The 25,015-nt window shown below is 35.5% G+C and overlaps 1 protein-coding gene across 1 annotated transcript; it reads left to right on the top strand.

Moving 5' to 3' along the window:
* The first annotated feature begins 12,557 nt into the window (after nucleotides 1-12,557).
* On the top strand, nucleotides 12,558-15,726 carry LOC113334001. Its single transcript, XM_026580354.1, has 3 exons — nucleotides 12,558-13,024; nucleotides 13,108-14,414; nucleotides 14,630-15,726. Exons 1-3 carry the CDS (start codon nucleotides 12,558-12,560, stop codon nucleotides 15,724-15,726), a joined length of 2,871 nt encoding a protein of 956 aa, XP_026436139.1.
* Nucleotides 15,727-25,015: the final 9,289 nt, after the last annotated feature.

The following is a 25,015-nucleotide window of genomic DNA, read 5'->3' as shown; positions in this document are numbered from 1 at the left end:
ACCACAGATGCATGAATATTATTCAAGATTGACGTGCTCGTTTTGTTCTCAGAAGGGTCATGAACTATCAAGATGTTACAAGTACAAACATCAAGTGAGTCACGCCAACAAACTTCAACGAAGAGCAAATCAATTAGCAAGGAAGCTTAAACTTGCTCAGAAGACCGCTGAGGTATGTAGGATTTTATCATCATCTAAGAAGTTAGTTTCCAAAGACAAAACAAGACCATTAGAGAAGAATGTGAAAAAGCGGGGGTCTAACAACACCACCCAATATTTCGCTTAGCAATCTATATGGACTAACTCCAAAATACTTTGCTAGAGAATCAACTAGACAGTCAGAATCAATCTAGATAAAAAGTATCTCAAGGAGTTATTATCTCAATCTCTCGATTTGATCTTTACTCAAGCAAATAAAAATCTGAGAGTCTTTATCAAAGAGAGATAACTTGGACGGTACCAAAGACCAATGTCTAAGGATCAATCAATTACAATCAACAACCAAAGGTTGGATTAGAGAAGTTGATAATCTTAACGCAAAACCTGTATTATTTCAATTATATAAAATATAATGCGGAAAAGAAATAACACAGACACCAGAAATTTTGTTAACGAGGAAACCGCAAATGCAGAAAAACCCCGGGACCTAGTCCAGATTGAATACACACTGTATTAAGCCGCTACAGACACTAGCCTACTACAAGCTAACTTCGGACTGGACTATAGTTGAACCCCAATCAGTCTCCCGCCGATCCAAGGTACATTTGTACTCCTACGCCTATGATCCCAGCAGGATACTACGCACTTGATTCCCTTAGCTGATCTCACCCACAACCAAGAGTTGTTGTAACCCAAAATCACAAACTAGATAATAAACAGATCTGTCTCACACAAAAAAGTTTATCGAAGGATAAATATGTCTCCCACAGATAAACCCTAGGTTTTGTTCCGTCTTAAGATATAAAATCAAGGTGAACAGGAACCAATTGATAATCCGGTCTTATATTCCCGAAGAGCAGCCTCGATTAATCAATCACCTCTCTACAATCCTTCCTGACTACACAGGCGGTTTGTCGAGGAATCACAAACAATGAGACGAAGATGTTTGTGACTTATTTATCTTGCCTATCGTAGAACTCTCACGATATCAAGACAATCAATCGATTGTACTCGTACGATAAAAGATGCAAGATCAGATCACACAACTACGATAAAATTAGTATCGATCTGGCTTCACAATTCCTATGAAGTCTTTAAGTCGTTAACCTGGTTTTAGAGAAGAATTAAAGGAGAATCGACTCTAGCGAGCGCACTCGTATCACACAGACGTGTGGGGATTAGTTTTGCTCAATGCTCGATGTCTCCTTTATATAGCCTTCAAATCAGGGTTTTGCCTTAGTTAAAAAGCAATCCTTATTCACCGTTAGATGAAAACCTGATTTAGATTCAAGCTAATATTTCTCAACCGTTAGATCGAAAACTTAGCTTGTCACATACACTTGGGTATACGTTTACTGGGTTCGTCAAAACCATGCCCAAACGTGTACGTGTATGTTGGTTCAACATAGTAACCCAAAAGGTTAACCATATGAGCATTTCATATTAACCTTGTTCTTCTTCACCATAACTAGTTTAATTGACTCAAATGAACTAGTTAAAGAGTTTTTCAATTGCTATGAGATCTTATGTAACTACACAAGACACAATCAAAACAAAGATGATTCGATTCGATTGAATCGGCTCATGAACATCATAGCCACGGTTTGCATAAAGCATTCCTTAGTAATTTAATCTTTCATGTTCAGAGCAAATCTTTAGATCATAACCTCTTAAGTTCACAAACAAGTTCGCGGACTTAAGTTAATCGGTTGAGTTTTCCAAACTCAGCAGAAATTCTCGGAAAGAGAACTTCCGCCAGTTCGCGGACTAATCACACAAACGATTTTTGGAAAATCCAGCAGAAATTCTCGGTCGAGAACTTCCGACAGTTCGCGGACTGAGTCTGCGGACTGGGTTCGCGGACTTGGCAAGCCAATTCCACAATCCTCCCGATTTCTCTTGATCAACAAAGTTCAAAAACTTCGGTTCAAGGAATACATGGTTATGTAATCTAAACTCTCATTTCAATCATTGAGACATTCTCAGAGGACGCTATGTAGCCCTTATTCACAGACCGATTTACGTCAGAGCAATTCTCAAAGTGATTGAAACTTTTCATGACTTTCGTCACTAGGTGAAGATAAAATTGATCAAAGCGAAAAGCTTTACCAACGCACGATTTCAAGATAAAAGATAAGCAATGAATGCTCAGCTCGAAATATCAAGTGTGTATGATCTAGTATATATAGTATACGACTTTTGTCTCATAAGAAGTAGGAGATAGAATAGATAGACTTTTGAGTGATAGATAAGTTCAAGTCCCCACATACCTTTTTGTTGATGAAGTTTCACGGTTCCTTGTATAGATCTAAACTCCACTTTTCTATCCTAGTCCGAGACTTAGATATGTAGGCTAGAAATCAAGACTCATAGTTCTGATCACTAACATTGACAAACATGCTCGAGATAGCAACGCATGCGAGGTTGACCGAGCTATGCTCTAACAATCTCCTTCTTTGTCAATTTCAGTGACAAAACTATTAATACATATGGAATACAAAAAATATAAACTTTAGTGGCTCCTATTCCATAGTCTAATCTTCAACGTTCCCTGAAATCTTCGTCCTTTCAATTACTTCAATGATCCCAAAGGTTGTAAGTTTAGCAACACCGTTGTTGAAGATCCGTAGCTATAACAATGAGAGAAATCGAGATTCTCGATTATTATTATACAATGTCATTATTATACACCCCTCAAGATATTACCATTAAGCACAAGTTCAAAAGAACTCTCCCCCATTTGATGTCATTCCCGAAAGAACAACAAGAGCGACCTTAATTTCGAAAGAAAAGAAAGATTTTTTAAATTGGACACTAAAAACCATAGGAATGATTTTCTATATCCAAATCTCAACCAAATTAATCACAAGTAAACCCATGATTAATTCAATTTGAATATGCGACTAAATAAAACCACAAAAGTGATCAATTTAATTAAAAGTGATCAATATAAGTAAACTTACGGAGCTACGACTAAGGTAATCATTCGGATATGACTAACTTAATCGTTCACATACTCAACATACAGAGAACCTTACGGAATATACGACTACATTAACCAATAGAACATGATAGTGTAGCCTTTCATATACTCAACACAAGAATTTGTGGAATATACGAAAACTCAACTAGATTAATTACAAGAGAACCCATAATTAATCTAATTGGAATACAAACAATCAAACTAATCACCAAAGTAATCAATTTTATTATTTTTGGGCTCAACATAAGAGAACTTATGGAACCCCGACTAAGTTCATCATGGAATATGACAACCTTAAACGTACATGTACTCGACATAAGAAATAAAACTTATGGATTACAAACTAAATAACCAAACTGGTTGATTAATTTAGTTCCTAATGGTCAACAAATAGTATCTTATGGAACAACCAGCAAATCCAAGAAATATCGACTTAGTTGTATCGTGCTCAACATAAGATACACAATGGAGCCTTCACGGTAAAACACAGCAAGATGAATCAATGAAGATCAATACCGTGGATAACATACAAGGATCTATTCTATTTTCCATCATAACGACATAATAGACTTTATCCTTGTCAAACAAAAGATTTTATCCTATTTTCCATCAAATACATGATTGCATAGGCATAACTTTTGTAATTGTCAAACGTCCATTCGTCCTTTCATATATACGAATACTTATTCATGAACGACTTTACTTTTGACCGTAATATGGGACCTTCAAGTTCACGCACGCAAACAATACATATCCCATAAACAAATTGCAATATCACAAAATCATAAAGATCAATACTGCAATAGAATCATCCTCCAAATATTTTTAGAATTTAATACCCATAAACCTAAAAAAATAACATAAGAAGATGAAAACAAAAATAGCTATGTGTAGTCACAATCATCGCTATTCAAAGCACTAGTTATTCTTCCAACTAATCCAAAAAGAAGACATACTAGGCAAACAACTAAAACCAAGATCAGACGAAAAACTAAATCTTTTCTGCAACCAGGGATTGAACAAGAGCGAGTTCCTCAGTTTCCTTCCTTAGTTCGTCATTTAGGTAGTCTAGATTCCTTGTTGCGATACCAAGTTGTTCGCGAGCGACCTTAAAGTCTCCAAGAAGATTTCCTACCAGTTGTGAAGAAATCTGAACTGGCAGTTTGTCTTCGTTTTCATGATCAAGAGCATGAAAACAGGAGATATTAATAGGAAATATATCAACATCATCAACCTTGTTGCTTCCCTCCATTGTGCACCACAAGACTTTTAGAAAATCTTTTTGCACCTCTGGAACACATTATAAATATAAGGGATTCCATCAAACCCTAGGAAACAAGACGTTCGTGAGGGTTGGTGCGTATACTAGAGAATCGGGCCTATGATAGACCAAAGAAGCCCAAAAATAAAGAGAAATAGATGGTTGATGAGCAAACGAAATAATATAACATCGAATGCAGTACAGTCCTGACAGCTTTCTCAAGATGAAAATCCTGAGAACCATGAGCATCCCTTTTTAACAAGAAAAAATTAAAAAGAGATGCAACATGAACATGTCAGGTTGTAATAAGATGAGCATCTTGCTCATCATAATTCACTTCTTCTTTTTCATGTTCATCGGTATTTAACAAACTACCTGGTTTAGTTGAAGAAGCATTATCAAGAGAAGATTTAGAAGTACCTGAGTTAACAACATTCCATGTTTTCTTGATATTCCATCTCAGTCTGTTTATGTGAATCTTCAGATCAGAGACTCGATTGTTGACATGTACGAGGTCTGATTCATAGTCCTTTTTGAGAAAATTAGGGGAACTTAACTCGTTTTTCTTTCTCCTGTTCCTTTTTCTCCTTCCAGACTGATTTACAGCATCTGTCATACTTTTGTTGTTTTTCCTTCCACCATTGTAGGCATCCTCCGGTTTGAATACATAATTAGGAAAATCCCTATCACAGTATGTCCCTTGAGGCCGGACAGGAATGATTCCAATCTGTGATATAGGTTTAACAACTTCTTTAGACATCCAAGTAAGAATGTTGTGAAGTTTTTCATTCCTTATCCGAAGGCGACACCTTCGCTCAGAGTGTCCTTTGTTTCCGCAGTAATAGCAGTTGTGTTCAGTAGTTCTCTTTTGAGCAGATTTAGAAGAAGTATACTCCTTGTTCTTGCAAGCTGACACAGGTTCTTCACATGGAGAAATATTAACAGCTTTAACAAACTTAGTCTTACCACTGTTAGGAGCGTCTATTCCTTTATATCCCAGACCACGTTTATCATGATGTTCTTTACAGGCTCTCAGCATAAAAGACAGTTTTGTAGAGCTAGAACCGAACCTCTTTAGATTCTCTTCCAGTGATTTTACCTTATCATGAGCAGCAGTGAGTTTGGTTTCCAAGAATTTCTATTTGATAAGAAGACTGCGCTCTTTGTCATTGAAACACTTCTGCTGATATTCAAACCTTGCTTCACTTTCGGAAAGCCTCTCTTTTAATATACAGAGGTTACGAAGAAGATTATCACATTCATATTTTTTTGAGCGAACCTCTTCTTCATGATCTTTAACGGTAGATTGTAACAGTTTGTATCCACCATCATAACCTTTGAAGAGTTTTCTCAACTTTCTTTTTTCTTGACAGAGAGGACTCATATACTTTCTCAAGCAAACAGTTTTCTTTGTTTCCTTCAATTCAGGATTAAACAACTTGATGTATTGAGAAACTTTCTCATCAAGACTCTGTCCTTCTTCAGAATCACTATCATCCAAGAGATCATCCAATTTTTCATTAAGAGATTTCCTCCAGTTGGATTTATATTCGGTTGAAGGAGTCGAGAAGGAGTTTTCCTCAGTGGTTTCAGATTTTTGAAACTTATCTGAGTAGTCATGTACTGAAGTTGCATTTTCAGAGATAGTACTCTTGTCCATAGAGTCATATCGCTACAAACACATACTTTTGAGGTCTTTAACGTGTTTGCCTGCTCTGATACCAATTGAAAAAGCGGAGGTCTAACAACACCACCCAATATTTCGCTTAGCAATCTGTATGGACTAACTCTGAAATACTTTGCTAGAGAATCAACTAGACAGTCAGACTCAATCTAGATAAAAAGTATCTCAAGGAGTTATTATCTCAATCTCTCGATTTGATCTTTACTCAAGCAAATAGAAATCTGCGAGTCTTTATCAAAGAGAGATAACTTGGACGGTACCAAAGACCAATGTCCAAGGACCAGTCAACTACAATCAACAACCAAAGGTTGGATTAGACAAGTTGATGATCTTAATGCACAACCTGTATTATTTTAATTATATAAAATATAATGTGGAAAAGAAATAACACAGACACCAAAATTTTTGTTAACGAGGAAACCGCAAATGCAAAAAAACCCCGGAACTTATTCTAGATTGAATACGCACTGTATTAAGCCGCTACAGACACTAGCCTACTACAAGCTAACTTCGGACTGGATTATAGTTGAACCCCAATCAGTCTCTCACCGATCCAAGGTACAGTTGTACTCCTACGCCTCTGATCCCAGCAGGATACTACGCACTTGATTCCCTTAGATGATCTCACCCACAACCAAGAGTTGTTGTAACCCAAAATCACAAACTTGATAATAAACAAATCTGTCTCACACAGAAAAGTCTATCGAAGGATAAATTTGTCTCCCACAGATAAACCCTAGGTTTTGTTCCGTCTTAAGATATAAAATCAAGGTGAACGAGAACCAATTGATAATCCAGTCTTATATTCCCGAAGAACAGCCTAGATTAATCAATCACCTCTCTACAATCCTTCCTGACTACACAAGCGGTTTATCGACGAATCACAAACAGTGAGACGAAGATGTTTGTGACTTCTTTATCTTGCTTATCGTAGAACTCTCACGATATCAAGCCAATCAATCGATTGTACTCGTACGATAAAAGATGCAAGATCAGATCACACAAATACGATAAAATTAGTATCGATCTGGCTTCACAATTCCAATGAAGTCTTTAAGTCGTTAACCTGGTTTTAGAGAAGAATTAAAGGAGAATCGACTCTAGCGAGCGCACTCGTATCAAACAGACGTGTGGGGATTAGTTTTGCTCAATGCTCGATGTCTCCTTTATATATCCTTCAAATCAGGGTTTTGCCTTAGGGAAAAAGCAATCCTTATTCACCGTTAGATGAAAACCTGATTTAGATTCAAGCTAATATTTCTCAACCGTTAGATCGAAAACTTAGCTTGTCACACACACTTGGGTATACGTTTACTGGGTTCGTGAAAACCATGCCCAAACGTGTACGTGTATGTTGGTTCAACATAGTAACCCAAAAGGTTAACCATATGAGCATTTCATATTAACCTTGTTCTTCTTCACCATAACTAGTTTAATTGACTCAAATGAACTAGTTAAAGAGTTTTTCAATTGCTATGAGATCTTATGTAACTACACAAGACACAATTGAAACAAAGATGATTCGATTCGATTGAGTCGTCTCATGAATATTATAGCCACGGTTTGCATAAAGCATTCCTTAGTAATTTAATGTTTCATGTTCATAGTACATCTTTATATCATAACCTCTTAAGTTCACAAACAAGTTCGCGGACTTAAGTTAATCAGTTGAGTTTTCCAAACTCAGCAGAAATTCTCGGAAAGAAAACTTCTGCCAGTTCGCGGACTGATTTCGCGGACTAAGCACCTAAACGAGTTTTGGAAAATCCAGCAGAAATTCTCGGTCGAGAACTTCCGACAGTTCGAACTGAGTCTGCGGACTGGGTTCACGGACTTAGCAAGACAATTCCACAATCCTCCCGATTTTTCTTGATCAACAAAGTTCAAAAACTTCGGTTCAAGGAATACATGGTTATGTAATCTAAACTCTCATTTCAATCATTGAGACATTCTCAGAGGACGCTATGTAGCCGTTATTCACAGACCGATTCACGTCAGAGCAATTCTCAAAGTGATTGAAACTTTTCATGACTTTCGTCACTAGGTGAAGATAAACTTGATCAAAGCGAAACGCTTTACCAACATAGGATTTCGAGATAAAAGATAAGCAATGAATGCTCAGCTCGAAATATGAAGTGTGTATGATCTGGTTTATATAGCATACGACTTTTGTCTCATAAGAGTAGGAGATATAATAGATATACTTTTGAGTGATAGATAAGTTCAAGTCTCCACATACCTTTTTGTTGATGAAGTTTCACGGTTCCTTGTATAGATCTTCGTCGTTGTATGATGAATCGCCATGAAGTCATTGAGCTCAACTACACTTTTCTATCCTAGTATGAGACTTAGATATGTAGGCTAGAAATCAAGACTCATAGTTTTGATCACTAACATTGACAAACATGCTTGAGATAGCAACGCATGCGATGTTGGCCGAGCTATGCTCTAACAGAAGGCATGGTCAAATCGTTTTGATAGACAGAGGTCAGAAGATACCTCTCAATAGGAAAATGGTGGACAAATTGTTGTTCACCACAACGCAAATTAATTGTGTTGGTTGGTAAATCTTGTCTCATGTGCCTGATCAAAAGAGACAAGGTTGTGAACGCACATGCTTTAGGAAAAGGTTTTTTTCTTAGGATTGTTCTTTTCTGTCTGTCAAATAAAAGGAAGTGTTATTTTCGCCAATTCTACTCTTTGTAGGGTTTAGAGTTGGACGTCCACGAACCTGTTTAAAGGTTGCGAACCCTACATTCCTTTTTCCTCTCTGATATCCTTTATATCTTAAGGCTTCTTGTTGAGATTGTGAATCCCACTCATAAAAATCAGTTGTTTATAATTGTTCTCTAAAGCATCATGTCTTTGGATGGAAAGGATGTCAACATGATTGTTAATCCATCAATCAAGGAAAAAGAGATATCTCCAGTAACTCCGTCCTTGAAAAGAAAAAGGAGGAATACAAGAAAGCCAAAGGCTGTCCCTTCTAACTCTCAGAAGTTTTCCGATGTTCTTGATGAGTTGAAGGAAGTAAGAAAGGAGATTCGTGATATTAAGGCTTGCGTTTTAAGATCTTTGGAAATTCAGAAAGCCCTGGTTCGACATCATCAGCTAAGATGGTTTGTTGATATTAACTCCTATCTTCACGAACCTTATGTACCAATGGCTGTTGACGACAAGAAGTTCTGGAATGATAAAGAATTTCTCAAAGATATTGTTGCTAGTATGTCTTCTTTTTGTCTTAGTTAGAAGAATAACTAGTGCTTTGAATAGAGATGATTGTGACTACACATAGCTATTATTTTCATCTTCATGCTTTTAGGTTTTTGGTTTAAAATTCTAAAACTTTTTGGAGGATGATATTTTGCAGTATTTAATCTTTATTATTTGTTATATTGCAACTTGTTATGGGATATTGGTGTTTACGTACGTGAACTATGTTGTCCCATATCTTGTCAAAAGTAAAGTCGTTCATGATCGGTATTCGTTTATTGATTAATGAATGGACTTTTGACAAATACAAAAGTTAAGCCTATATTGTCAATCTTTGATGGAAGATAGGTTAAAATATTTTGTATCCAAGGATTATTTCTATTGTATATGCTTGTGCAAATGAATGAATCCTTGTGTTTTCCATAGTATTGATCTTCACTGATCCATATCTTATATAATACTGTGAGGCTCCGTAATGTGTCTTACGTTGAACACGATACAACCAAGTTGATTAATTTTTGATTAGCTTTGTTGGTTGTTCCGCAAGGTACTTTATGTTGAGCATTTAGAACTAAATTAATCATCTTGTTTGGTTATTTAGTTATTACTCCATAAGTTTCACTTGTGTTGAGGATATGAACGATTAAGCCAATCACTCTCTTGTATGGTTAACTTAGTCGTTGCTCCGTAAGTTTACTTATGCTGAGCACAATCAATTAAATTGATCACTTTTTGTGTTTAATTTGATTATGTATTCTGACTAAATTAATCATGGGTTTACTTGTGATTAATTTGATTGAGTTTTTGGATATAAAAATCATTCATATGGTTTTGGTATCGAATAAAAATCCTTATTTTCTTTTGAAACTAAGGTCGCTCGTTGTTGTTCTTTTGGTAATGACATCAAATAGGGGAGAGTTCTTTTGAACTTGTGCTTAATGGTCATATCTTAAGGGGTGTGCGGCTGTGGAATTTTAGAGGGGTTATCTTGTATCTTTAAACTCCTTGATGAATGTTGTTAGCTTCGGCTATATGATTGCATCTAAATAAGATGATGTGTGTTTCTTTCTCTCAGTCATGAAATGTCTCTTACGGAAATTTCATTATGATCCGGTTCTTGTACCTTTGCCAATTTTATTGACAAAAAGGGGGAGAATTAATATGTAGTTCACACTACAAATACATATGGTTTTCGGATCACTGTGTAAGGGGGAGTGGTTTCCATGTGAGATGGAGTATTGACTAAGGGGGAGTGATACATATCACCATAGTATTATTGTTGAAGTTGTGATACAATTGAACCTTGACACTGTGTAATAATACTATGACATTGTATAATAATGATCGAGACCGATGCTTTCTCATTGTTATAGCTACGGATCTTCAACAACGGTGATGCTAAACTTACAACCTTTGGGATCATTAGAGTAATTGGAAGTGACGAAGATTTCGAGGATTGTTGAAGATTATACATGTGGAATAGGAGCTACTAGAAACAAAATAAGGAAATCGTCTGAGTCGAGCTTTGCAACTCGGCGATCGAAACAGTGGCTTTTTTCTTTCAGATTTTTCTCGTTTTCTACAATTCTTCAACATTAATTCAAGTGAAAAACTCGATTCAGGTGTTAGTGAGAGTAAATTCTTAACTGTTTTCTTCAGATCTCCTTCTTTAATATGTCTTAAAATCAAAAATGATGGAGGAAACCTCAAATTCTCGATTGGAATATGAGATTTCAAAATAAAAAAATTGTTCCAATGAATCTTTGTCTATCAGTGTTCATCCCTGATGAGATTATCGATGAGAGTGTTAATGAGTGGAGGTTCAGCCTGATTGGAAGGCTTGATTTTGTGAAATTAAAGATATCAGCAACAGAAACAATTTTAAGGAAGCAATGGACTCTTACAGGTAACTGTCAATTCATACCTATTGGAAAGGGTTTTTCATTATCAAATTAGAAAATAAGGTGGATATGAAATTTGTTTATGAGGGTTTCTGGGAGGTTGAATCTCAGTATCTGAAACTTCGATATTGGGAACGTGATTTTAAGCCAGAACAACAAAAATCTACAAGTGCTTTTGTATGGATGTTATTCCCTGGTCTTAGCATTGAGTATTGGAGAGAAGACATTCTTATGTCTATGGGCAGGGCTATTGGTAGACCAATTCTTGTTGATCCTACAACTTTGAAAAAATAAATAGGATATTATGCTAGCATTTTGATGGAAATTGATCTTGCAAATGAAGTTCCAAATAAGGTAGTAGTTGAATCGAAGTACTGTAAATTTGAACAGGAAATTAGAATATCCAAACTACCTAAATTCTGTAGTAAGTGCAAAATTGTGGGTCACTTAGTAACTGAGTGCAGAGTTGCAAGAAAATAACAAAATCAAGGAGAGAATAATAACAATTTACAGAAACCTCAATGGAGGTACACTCCAAAAAAAGTTACAATTCAAAGCTCAGGTGGATTTGATATTTGTTTTCCAGCTAGTACAAGCTTGGAGGCAGATAAAGACTATGTTGAAGAAGAAGTTGATGCAATAGTTCCTCCTATTCAGACTACTACTCCTTCTTTTAATAAGGAGAAAGGTTTTACTGGTCTTCTAGAGTCACCAAATGATTTTCCCACTTTATCTATGAACAAAATTATTGATGTAGGTGCAAGTATGCAGTCACGACACTCTATTATTGAGATACCACCTAACACAATAGTTCCAGAGCAATTGAATAGTAACGATGCTGAGTCAAATACTAGAGCAAAGACAAATAATGTTTTATCAACTCAAGTTTTATCAAATACAGATGTTGAAGCAACAAATTCAGAAGGATGGAAGCATGTACTTGGTTCTAACTTCAAAAAAGGGAATAACATCTCCACTTCAGGTAAAATTTTTGCTTCTCCCAGTAAATTTCAAGCTTTAATAGAGGTTGCTGAAGAACAGGATCAAATTTTCTCCAAAGTAATTAGCAAACCTGTTAAAGGGAAAAATATTAAAGGAGTTCCTAATGTTATCACAAGGAAGCAAGCAAGTTCTTCAGTTACGTCAAGTGTTAGTGTGGGAGGAACTAATACCTCTCAGTTAACTCTTCCTCAATGAAAGTTATATACTGGAATATCAAAGGCTTGAAAAGACTTCAAGCCAAAGATAAACTGAGGAGTTTAGTAAAAAAAATTAGTCCTTCATTATTATGGGAAGCTGAACCAAAAATAAAAGTTTCTAGTAGTTGAATAAAGTGTTTGAATCTTGCTGAGCAAAATGATTATTCATAATTCTAGTGATACTTCAAAAGGAAATATATGGCTTTTTTGGAATGCATCTTTTTCTAGACCTGTTGTGGTATCTTCTTCAAGTCAAGCTATTACTGTTAAGGTTGGAGATGTGATGGTAACTGGTATTCATGCAGCATGTCTTACTGTGGACAAAAGGGAATTATGGGAAGAATTGATTGATATTATTCAAATGAACTACCATTGGATGATAATTGGAGATTTCAATGTAGTTTTCAGTTATGAAGAAACGTTTGGAGGTAGAAGACCTCTGAGAGTGTCAATGCAGGATATCAGAGACTGTTTAGAGTCATGTAATCTAATTCAAGCTACAAGAACTGGAATCAAATTTTCTTGGTGCAACAATAAGGATGGAAAAAAAGAATCCTGTGTGATCTTGATAAAGCTTTTTATAATCTTAAATGGCTGGAGAAATTTGATGGTTGGTCTTATAAAGTAGGTGTCAGAGGAACATCATATCATGGTCCACTATTTGGTTCTGTTTTTAATACAATTAAACTTGTGAATGCTCCTTTCAGATATCAACAGATTTGGACTTCTCATCCTGGTTTTCTGGAAGTAATTAAGGAAGCTTGGAATGAAGTAATTTCGGGTAATCCAACTTTTTCTTTCTTTAATAAACTAAAAAGGATAAAACAAATATTGAATAAGTGGAATTGGGAGGTATTTGGTGATCTCAGAGTAAAAGTAAAAAGTACAGAAGATGAAGTACTTGCAATTTCCTTGTTATCTGATACAAATCCTGAAAACATTGAACTACTTAATAATCTGGTTACAACAAGAGGGAAACATGAAATTGCTTCTCATCAGTATAATGAGTTAACGAGAGCTAAGTCTAGAGCAAAATGGATAAAGGAAGGTGGTGCTAATACATCTTTTTTTCATACTACAATAAAGCTAAGGCAATCTCAAAACAATATTACAGAGCTGGAAAGTACAGAGAGCAATGTAGTTACTGAACAAGTACAAATTGGAAATATTTTGGTAGCACATTACACAAAAAAATTTGGGCACCAGAATGTTACAATTCATGAGGAGATAATGGGAGTAATACCAAAGATCTTAAATGATGAAGACAATAAATTTCTTGATGTTGTTCCTACTGCAATGGAAATTAAAGAAGCTCTTTTTGGAATGAATGCAAATAGTGCTCCAAGTCTAGATGGATTTCTTGGTTGTTTCTATAAATTTGCATGGGAAATTATTGGAGAGGAATTAGTTGAAGCAATTCAATATTGTTGGAATCACATATTTATTCCTAATGGCTCAAACTCCAACTTTATTTTTCTTCTTCCCAAAATTCAAGGTGCAAGAAGAGCAGAGCAATATAGACCAATTGGCTTAGAAAATTTTAATTTCAAGATCTTCACCAGAATCATTACTACTAGAATAAGCACTTTTATTGAGAGATTAGTATCTCCTCAACAAGGAGCTTTTATTAAGGGGAGAAATATCCATGATAAAATTGTGTTAGCCTCTGAAATGATCAATGAATTAAATATAAAAAGAAGAGGAGGAAATGTTGGTCTAAAACTGGATATAACTCAAGCTTTTGATTTTTTGAGTTGGGAGTTCTTATTTGAAGTACTTAGAAGATTTGGTTTCTCTGAAATTGGCATCAGTTGGATAAGGAAAATATTTGAGTCTGCTATGATCTCTGTTCTTGTCAATGGTGGCCCTTGTGGTTTTTTTTTTGGTGTTGGAAGGGGTCTTAGACAAGGTGATACTTTGTCACATATCTTATTCATTCTTGCAGAGGAAGTACTTAGAAGAAATTTATCAAAATTGGTGCAGGAGAGCAACATACAAGCAATGGTAACCAGAGGTAACTGCTAGCCTTCACATCTAATGTTTGCTGATGATATATTCATATTCTGCAATGGCCATAAGAAATATTTGGATAATTTGATGAATTTGTTGAGCAAATATCAACTGGCATCAGGTCAAGTTGTGAATAGAAACAAAAGCAAATGTTTTGTAGGTGGAGTTCAAATACAAAAAGAAATGGAATTGCTGATTATCTGCAAATGGGACTTTCAGAATTACCTGATACTTACTTGGGTGTTATATTGAATCCTGGTAGACTAAAGACATATCAATTTTGGGGGATGGTTGAGTTAATGCAACAGATGTTAGCTGGATGGGTGGGCAAGCTATTAGCCTTTTTTGAAAGATTAATCTTGGTAAAACATGTGCTATGCAGCATACCCATATACAATATGACAGTCTATAAATGGCCCAATTTCATGTGGTCTGGTGACCCTGCTGTCAAAAAATTAGTCACTGTTAAATGGGATGAAGTGAATACTCCAACTATAGAAGGTGGATTGGGATTAAGGAGACTTGAAGGGATGAATAAGGCTATGTTAATGAAACTCTTATGGAAAATTGAAACAAAAGAGGTGGAATGGACTCAATTTATGAGAGAAAAGTATAAAAACAAGAAAAATGAATGGACATCATCTTACAAACAATCATCTGTTTTGCCAGAAATTAAATGGGTTATAGCTGAAGTGAATGAAGGCAAAAGATGGATAGTCGGTGATGGAAAATCAATTTCCGTGTGGCAAAACAAATGGATCAAAGACTATGCCTTAATTGAGAGACATGAAACGGATCAATATGTTCAGATGAATATAGAACTTAAAGTAGCTGACTTGATTGTCAATGGAGTATGGAAAATTCCAAAGCAAATGTTCAATTATTTTGAAAGAAATGAAGTACTAGTAATTGGTGGTGGTCCTGACAAACTGATATGGGAAAAAGATCTCAATGGAAAATTTTCTGTTGCTAATACAACCCAGCAGATAAGAAAGAAATATCCAGTACAGTCTTGGCCAAAACAAGTGTGGGATCCTTGTATACACCCCTATACATCTACCAATCTATGGAAAATTCTGAGAGGTGCTTGTGCTACTGAGAAGTCTGTAAGAAAAAAAGGTTTTATGACAGTGTCAAAATGTTATTTGTGTGTTAATGCACAGGATACAATGACTCATATACTATGGGAGTGTAAATTTAGCATAATGATATGGCACTGGTTGGGAAGGATATTCTGTTTTCCTAATCCTTCATCCTTTGAGGAAATTCTGAAATATGTTAAGGGTAAAAGTAGAGCAATTCATGAAGTCTGGTAGAAAAGTGCTTTCAAGGTGATGGTGGAGCTCTGGCATACAAGAAATAAAAAGATCAATGAGAATGAAGAGCCTAATATTGAAAAATTCAAGAAGAAGATCATGTTCTATACAAAGGAGTGTGGGATAAACATGAAAGGCACCAAATGGGGGAAAATGTATGATCTCAGAACATTACTCCATTTTGGAATTACAGGAATTAAGACTCACATGACAACAGTTAAACAATGTTTCTTTAAGCTTCCTGCAAGAGGACAAATTTTGATATGTTGTGATGGAGCATCACAAGGTAATCCTGGGAATGCAGGTTTGGGGTTTGTGGCAAGAGATGATCAAGGTGGATGCTTGGGAGCAGCTTCTGGACGCTTGGGAGTAGCAACAAACTATTTGGCAGAAGTAATGGCCTTAGTAGTTGCTGGTGATTGGGCTGTGAAGAAAAGGTATGACAATGTTTGCTTCAGTCTTGATTCAAAACTTGTTTTACTGGCATTCAACAATGATAGAATACCGTGGTTTGTTATGAATAGATGGAACAATATTAGAAGGCATATATCTAAGATCACATTCATACATTCATACATGGAGATTAACTTTAGTGCTGATAAAATGGCTAAGCAGGGTGTTTTACTTGCAAGAGGTATTGTTTTGTATTATGAAGACAAACCATCTTTTCTGAATCAGTTGGAAAGGGAAGATGGTATGTACTTTAGATTTAGCTCTTGAAGAGACATATTGTATAGTTGTTTTGTTCTGCAAATACAGAGTAGTTTAGCTTTTATTGTTTTTTTGTTTTTAATTGGGCTTACTTGATGGGCCCATTTCTTTCTTGAGTCTATGCCTTAAAAACGGTTGGGCTTCTTTGTAAGTTGTATTTTTGCTTCCTTTTGGTAATAAAATTTCATGATTTAGAAGAAAATAAAAATAGGAGCTACTAAACTTTCATTATCTTTTTTGTATTCCATATGCATTGATAGTTTTGTCACTAAAATTGACAAAGCGGGAGATTGTTAGAGCATTTCTCGGTCGAACTCGCATGCGTTGCTATCTCAAGCATGTTTGTCAATGTTAGTGATCAAAACTATAAGTCTTGATTTCTAGTATACTATAGCTAAGTCTCGGACTAGGAGAGTAAGTGTAGTTGAGCTCAAGGACTCCATGGCGAATCATCATACAAGACGAAGATCTACTCAATGAACCGGTGGAACTTCTCGACAAAAAGGTATGTGGAGACTTGAACTTATCTGTCACTCAAAAGTCTATTTATTCTATCTCCTACTCTTTGAGACAAAAAGTGGTATGCTATATATATAGACTATGATTATACATATTTGGTATTTCGAGCCGAGTATACCTCGCCTATCTATATCTCGAAATATGTGTTGGTAAGCTTTTCGCTTCAACCAAGTTTATCTTTACCCAGTGACGAAAGTCATGATATGTTTCAATCACTTTGAAAATTGCTTTGACGAGAAATGGTGTAACAACTGTATAACGTCCTCTAAGAATGTTTCAATGATTGGAATGAGAGTTTGGATTACATAACCAATGGTGTACATAAACATTGTTGTGGAAACACAGTTATGTATAAGTCTTATTCCTTGAACCAAAGTTTTCGAACTTTGTTGATCAAGAGAACCGGAAGAATGGCAAGTGCCAAGTCCGCGAACCCAGTCCGCGAACTGCCGAACTTCTCATCCCGAGAAATTCTGCTGGAGTTGACAAACTAGTTGCCTGAGTACCAGTCCGCGAACCGGCGGAAGGTCTTTTGCCGACCTTTTCTGCTGGAGTTTGTAAACTCTGCCCGGTTGCTTAAGTCCGCGAACCTAGTGGGCGAACTTGAGAAGGTTATATATCTAAAGATGATTTCTGAACTTAAACTTAAAAAGACTAAGGAATGCTATTTGCAAACCGTGGCTATAAAAATTCATGAACCGATTCTAGTGAATCAAATCATCTTTGCTTCAATTGTGTCTTGTGTAGTTACATAAGATTTCCTTGCAATTGAACAACTCTCTAACTAGTTAAATTGAGTCATTTGAACTAGTTATGGTGAAGAAGAACATGGTGTATATGAAATGCTCATATGGCTAACCTTTTGGTTGACTATTGATGAACCAACAATGTACACGTTTGGGTACGGTTAACAAACCTAGAAGCGTGCATTGCATTTGTGTATAACAAGCTAAGTTTTTGATCTAACGGTTGAGAAATATTATCTTGAATCTAAATCATGTTTTCGTCTAATGGTGGATATTGATTGCTTTGTTACCAAGGAAAAACCCTGATTTGAAAGACTATATAAGGGGACATCTAGCAACTCTGCAAACCTAATCCCCACACCTCACGTGTGATACTAGTTTGCGTGCTAGAGTCGGTTCTCCTTTAACCTTTGGTTTTCTTCTTCTAAAACTAGGTTAAACGACTTGAAGATTTCATTGGGATTGTGAAGCCAGACCGATACTACTTCTATCGTAGTTGTGTGATCTGATCTTGCATCTTCTATCATACGAGTACAATCATATTGATTGGCTTGAGATTGATATCTCCGATATGCAAGATATAAAGAGTAATCACAAACATTTTCGTCTCATTGTTTGTGATTCCGCAACATCTTGTTTCGCTACAATACGATTAAGATTGTTGTGAGGTGATTGATTAATCTAGGTTGTTCTTAGGGAATATAAGACCATATTATCAATTGGTCCCTGTTCACATTGATTATTATCAAAATACGGAACAAAAACTTTAGGGTTTTCTGTGGGAGACAGATTGATCTTTTGATAGACTTGTCTGTGTGAGACAGATTTGTTTATTGTCAAAGCCTGCGATTTTGGGTCGTAGCAACTCTTAGTTGTGGGTGAGATCAGCTAAGGGAATCAAGTGCGCGGTATCCTGCTGGGATCAGAGGCGTAGGGAGTACAACTGTACCTTGGATCAGTGGGAGACTGATTGGGGTTCAACTATAGTCCAGTACAAAGTTAACTTGGAGTAGGCTAGTGTCTGTAGCGGCTTAATTCAATGTGTATTCAATCTGGACTAGGTCCCGGGGTTTTTCTGCATTTGCGGTTTCCTCGTTAACAAAATTTCTGGTGTCTGTGTTATTTCAGTTTCCGCATTATATTGATTTATCTTTATAATTGAAATAATACAGGTTGTGCGTTTAGATCATCAATTAGTATAATCCAACTTTTGGTTGTTGATTAACATTGATTTATCCTTGGACATTGGTCTTTGGTACCTTCCAAGTTATTCCTTGTGTTTTATTAAAGACTCACTGATTTCTATTAGCTTGAGTAAATCAAAACAAGAGAGAGATATTAACTCCTTGAGATACTTTTACCTAGATTGAGTCTGGCTGTCTAGTTGATTCTCTAGAAAGTGTTTCGGAGTTAGTCCATACAGATTGCTAAGCGAAATATTAGGTGGTGTTGTTAGACCCCCGCCTTTTCAGATAGAGATGTCTGCTAAACAACTAGACAGAAAGATCCGCTAAACAACTGATCATATCATGCAATATTTTTTTTTGAAGACCCGCTAAACAACTGGTCATACCATCCATTTTTTATATATATATGTAGGAGTATATTTTATTTGATGCAATTTTCTTTTTCAAAATTCCTAATAAAAGTGAAAAACTATAAAAATATTTAACCACTCCCCCATACTTAAACACTACATTGTCCTCAATGTAATTGAATCATCCAACGTAGAAATTAAGATAGGAAATTCAAGCAAACAGATAAAAGATAGAGGAAAGAAAACAAATCTGGTGAGTTGACTCCCATGAAGCGAAATCGTATGGGTTGACTCCCATAAAACATAATCTTTGTATCCATGTTTGCGCACATAAAGAACCTCAAACAAGGTGAGGTTGCACCAAAGTAAGTAGCAAAGCATATATATAAAGTCTGAAAAGTTGGGGATCAATCCAACAAATCAGGTCAGCTGCGAATATGAACCTGCAAACACTATAAACCTCCAAAAATATGTCTAAATCCATTCCCAATAGAAAAAATTCCTTACTCGAGATAAGTAAATCACTCATATGGACAACAAACATAGAATGTATATTATTTTCTATTCGGGAAGCACACTATAAATCAGGTTCTAAATCAGCCGAAATACATTCGGTCAACGCATTATCTTCACTAGAAATCAAAGGAAGCAATGTATTGACAATGTAAAAAGGTATCTTATTATCAAACTCAATAAAACGATCTAAGCATGCATCTAGCGGTCCAAGTTCATTAAAATCAATAACTCATAAATCTGGTTCTAAGTCCGCGGAAATAACTTTCGTTGTTGAGTTACCTTGATTGACCATTGTAGGGCACAATGCGTGGAAAATGTCGACAAGCATAGGGTCATTAGAATATGCAAAGTGGGATGAGAATGGCCCAAAATCAGGAATGAAAGTTAGCTGACCAGTATCGATCGGCTCCACATTCACATCAGCAATCAGTAAATCATAAGATGAGTCAACAAAACAAGGGATCAATGGAGCAAGAATATCATGAATAATCGCCTCATGATTATCTGCAACTAAGTAACTTATGGGAATCTCGCTATTCAAATGACTAGAAGGTATCTCATTATGAACGTCTACTGTCCCTAAGTCGTTAGACTCAACAATAGTATCTTCTTTATAAACGGGTTCTTCTAAATCATCATTATCTGAATGAATAGTGTCTCTAATACAACTCTCGTCCTTTTGAATAGGAATAATAAGTAATATGATCATGAGTTGGATAAGATACAATAGATTCAGAATTCCTAAAATTACTACCAATGTCAAGTTCATCATCATCCTCAAAGCATATTGATACATCATCTACAACAGTATCATTATTAGAGCAATCAATATGAGAAAAATCAGAACTTCAATCATCGTATAGACGATGATCCTCTACTGGTTTCATAAGTTCAATAATTATTTTATCAGTTTCAGCAAAACTTTTAGCAGATTCAATGGAAAATAACTCCCTTTGTTTGACCAACTGTCCCTGGATAGATACGAGAGACGAAGATAGTTCACTGAAAAATTGATTATCTCTTTCATATGGTGACTCATATGTGAGTGAATAGTAACTGTAATCGATATAATTTGTATCATAACATGGGTAAGGTTGGTAATGATCATAACCTTCACAAGGTCCGGAATGATCATACGTATGAGAATAATTCCAATAATTCCAATAATATCAGATGACTACTCTGTCTCAGCTCTTTTGGTACGATTCCAAAAAGCTATAAAGAAGTCAACTCACTAGAAACCATAACACAAAGTAAACTTTACCTCAATAACTCACCTTGCAAAAGCTTTGCCAGAATATCAAGTACTTACTTTCTAGCACTTTATCGATTTTAATTTCCGCTCTTCAGACTAAGGTACCTAAGAAAAATCAAACAAGCTACATAAAAAGAACTAAAAGAAAAATATAAAAACAAAAGATAAGCTATGTACAGAAAATAAAAAAATAAAAAATAATTATAACTATGCACAAGAAAAATTGGTATCAACAAGAGAGTATACAACCACTCTCCGGCGGCGGCGCCAAAATCTTGATAGGCTCGGAAACCTACAATAGTAGTATGGCAAGTGCACAGTGTCTAACTAGTAGACAATGGCAAGTATAGGTCGTTCCTATGAGGAGTGTGAAAATACTACTACTAACTAATCCCAAAAGCTAACCAATCAAATTGAATATTTCAGAAGTTTAAGAACTGATAAATAAGATTACGAAACTAGACAAACAAAATAATAAAAATGTGAGAGTCGGTGACCAGAGTTTTATGATATCCCCTACTGCTTTTATTCAATTACTTAAAATGAAACATAATTATAATTATGCGTTTATTTTTCGTTTTATTGACATCACCTATTACCCGATAGTATCGCAAATGTCATTTTATTTTCCATTTGTCCATTTATCACCCGGGTGGTCAGAATGGCTTATACTTTCTACGAAAGCATTAAAATAATGCCATTAGCCAAAATATCGAGTCCTAACTAATATAAATATGGGTATAAAATGTAGCACTTTCGTGCTTACCTCCTTGACTTCAAACATGACTTGAGAACTTTTAGACCATTGATCAGACTTGGTTAATGTTTGCGACATTCCCACTTCCTCTTACACTCCCATTACACAGTCCTGCTGACCTTTTGTTCACCATTTACTCAACCATCTACAACACAACAGAAAAAGAGATTATTCCGATAAAATCACACGATAAATAAGATATGTTCATGGTACAAGATTTGTCATAAATTAAATAGAACATTAACGCATTAGAGATGTGATAAAAAAAAACAGCAAAAAGATCTAGAAATATGGATTATTAGGTTTCGATCATGTATATACAGTGAAGGGCGAGGATTGGAATTCTGAAATTTAATAAAAACTGAATTTGACTATTTTGGATTGAAATATGGTTTTTGTTCCATTTTTACTGGATATGGTTTTCATTAATTTCCAAATAATATGGCTGGTGTTTTAGTAACTCAAAGCTTAAGTTAATATGTTCGAAAATTGAATCAATTTCAGCCAAGAAAGGAACTAAATTGATAATCTATCTGTCTCTCCTTTACTTGTTCCCCTTATATCACTTTTTACTTTTTCTGCTTTACATTCTTTGTTTTATATTTTCGCTCAGTTTAAAAATTAAGTTGCCCGAAAAGCATAAGCATGTTTGATTAAACATTTTTCAAAAAAAAAAAAGATTGAAAATATAACATATTTCGTTCAGTTTAAAATTTAAGTTGCCTAAAAAAGCAGACGCATGGTTGATTAAAAATATCATGCTTCAAAAAAAATATGACGTGTGGGCTAACAACTAGGCCATGGTGGACTATGTTAGTAAATTTTAATTTTTTTTAATGCAAATTGCTACTCTGTTAAGGTTTTAGAATAAAGGGGAGTTACAGCCCGGGCTTGCCCACCCTTCCTTCCGCCTCTGTGGTATACGAAACCATACTAAAAATTTATGAGGAATACAATTTTACTTGGATCATAAGAAGCCAAAATATTAACCATTTTATCAGAGTTTTGAACCATATCAAACTGAAAACCACTCCTCCACACGAGTATTATACCACCTGAGAGACCAACTGACGGATAAACCTAATTATTAGGGTTGAATTGAATTATATATTATTTTATCATTGTGGAGTCATTTTGGTTGCACATAAAATGAAAACATTAGTGTTGTGACACTACACAACACTAAAGTTAGGGTTGAATTGAATTATATATTATTTTATCATGTCGTGACACTGCACAATGCAGTCCTAGTTGCATGGTTGCCGAGATCCTAACGATTCCACAACATATTTTTTATGAACGAATAGGTTCTACCTATTTGGCTCCCACAATGTTCATATTTGTCACTCTTATCAATTGCCACCTCCACTTATCCTATTTGCCACCCAATATATTTTTTTATCTATGATAAATACCACTTCTTCATTTTATGTTTACATCCAACACTTAACCGTCGAACAAGGAGATAACTATTAGAGCACTGCTCGGTCGAACTCGCATACGTTGCTATCTCAAGCATGTTTTCCAATGTTTACACCCAACACTTAATGTTAACTATAAGTCTTGATTTTTAGCCTATATATAGATGTCTCGGACTAAGACATAGATTGTATAGTAGAGCTTAGACTTCACAGCGTTCATCTTTTGAAGACGAAGAACTACTAATGGGAGCTTGTGGAACTTCACCGACAAAAGGTATGTGGAGACTGAAACTCATCTATCACTTGGGAAGTCTATTTCTACTGTATCTCCTATATTGAGACATAATTCGTATTACGATATAGTTTTCTATATACACATTTGAGATATCGAGCTGAGTTTATCTCGCTTACATATTTCTCGAAATATGCATTGGCAAGCTTTCACATCAACCAAGTTCATCTTATATCATGAGAAAATTGCCGAGTAACATCTTACATGGTTTGTGTGATACAATCATTTGGTGTAGTCTTGGAATGTTTCGTTATGATTATTTCAATATCTTGAAAATTGCTTTGATGTTAATAGTGTGTGAAAACGGCTATTGTCATCATCTAAGAAAGTTTCAATGATTGAAATAAAGAGTTTAGAATCATGTAACCATGTTTGGATATAAATATAGTGTGTTATCACAGTTGTGTGTAAGTTCAAAACCGGGAACCTGAAGTATGTGTACTTGTACGTGTACTGGCGGTTGTTGGATGTCTGGGAAAGTATGCATACCCGTACGCATACTGGTGGAAGTCCCGAGTCCGTAAATTTCTTCTGGAGTTTGGAATGTGAATTGGTATGCACACCCATACGCGTACTGGCGTAACCAAACTCGGTCCGGCTGCTTAAGTATGCGTACCCGTTTGCATACTTGAGTTGGTTACTTTCTAAAATCGGTTGTACGTGAACTTAAACATTTATAAAATAAGGAATGCAATCTTTGCAAACCGTCGCTATAATGTTCATATAGTGATTCGAGTGAATCAAACCGATTTTGGTTCAATTATGTTCTTATATACTTCTATGAAAATATAGCAATTGAACGACTCTTTAACTAGTTTCATTTGATTCATTTGAACTAGTTATGGTTAAGATGAATAAGGTTGATATGAGAGTAATCATATGGCTAACTTCGGTTAACTATTGTTGATCCAACATGGTGTTCACATTTGGGTACGGTTACATAAACCTAAATGAGGGTACATTTTATTTGTGTGTAACAAGCTAAGTTCGATCTAACGGTCGAAAGATATTAGCTTGGTTGAATCAGGTTTTTCACCTAACGATGAATATTGAATGCTTTTTTACCAAGGTAACTTGGTTTCAAACCCTGATTTGAAAACTTTATAAAAGAGAACACTAACAACTGGGAAACCTAATATCCACACCTCATGTGTGTTACTAGTTGCATCAACTAGATTCGATTATCCTTTAACCTTAGGTTTCTTCGAGACCCTGTAGGTTAACGACTTCGAAGATTTCATTGGGATTGTGAAGCCAGATCCAACTATTTTCTTTGTAGTTGCGTGTTCTGATCTTGCCTGATTCTATCATTTGAGTACTATATTCTCTAAGATTTGCTCGAGATTTAATCTCTGATAGGCAAGATAAAAAGTAATCACAAACACCTTCGTCTCATTGTTTGTGATTCCACAATATCTAGTTTCTCAATCATACGATTTAGATTATTGTAAGGTGATTGATAATACTAGGCTGTGATCGGGAATATAAGTCTTGGTTATCAATTGGTTCCTGGTCACCTTGATTTATCAAAAGAC

This window comes from Papaver somniferum, unplaced genomic scaffold, assembly GCF_003573695.1.
Source record: "Papaver somniferum cultivar HN1 unplaced genomic scaffold, ASM357369v1 unplaced-scaffold_135, whole genome shotgun sequence".
Classification (NCBI taxonomy): Eukaryota; Viridiplantae; Streptophyta; class Magnoliopsida; order Ranunculales; family Papaveraceae; genus Papaver; species Papaver somniferum.
The sequence above is the reverse complement of the archived record's forward strand: the minus strand, read 5'-3'. Positions and strand labels throughout refer to the sequence as shown.

Excerpts from the sequence above, each read along its gene's own strand:
- LOC113334001 (XM_026580354.1), top strand. The coding sequence starts at position 12,558 with ATGATTATTCATAATTCTAGTGATACTTCAAAAGGAAATATATGGCTT. Across the intron at positions 13,025-13,107 it reads TTGATGGTTGGTCTTATAAA|ATATCAACAGATTTGGACTT; the intron begins GTAGGTGTCAGA and ends TGCTCCTTTCAG. Across the intron at positions 14,415-14,629 it reads ACAAGCAATGGTAACCAGAG|AATTACCTGATACTTACTTG; the intron begins GTAACTGCTAGC and ends TGGGACTTTCAG.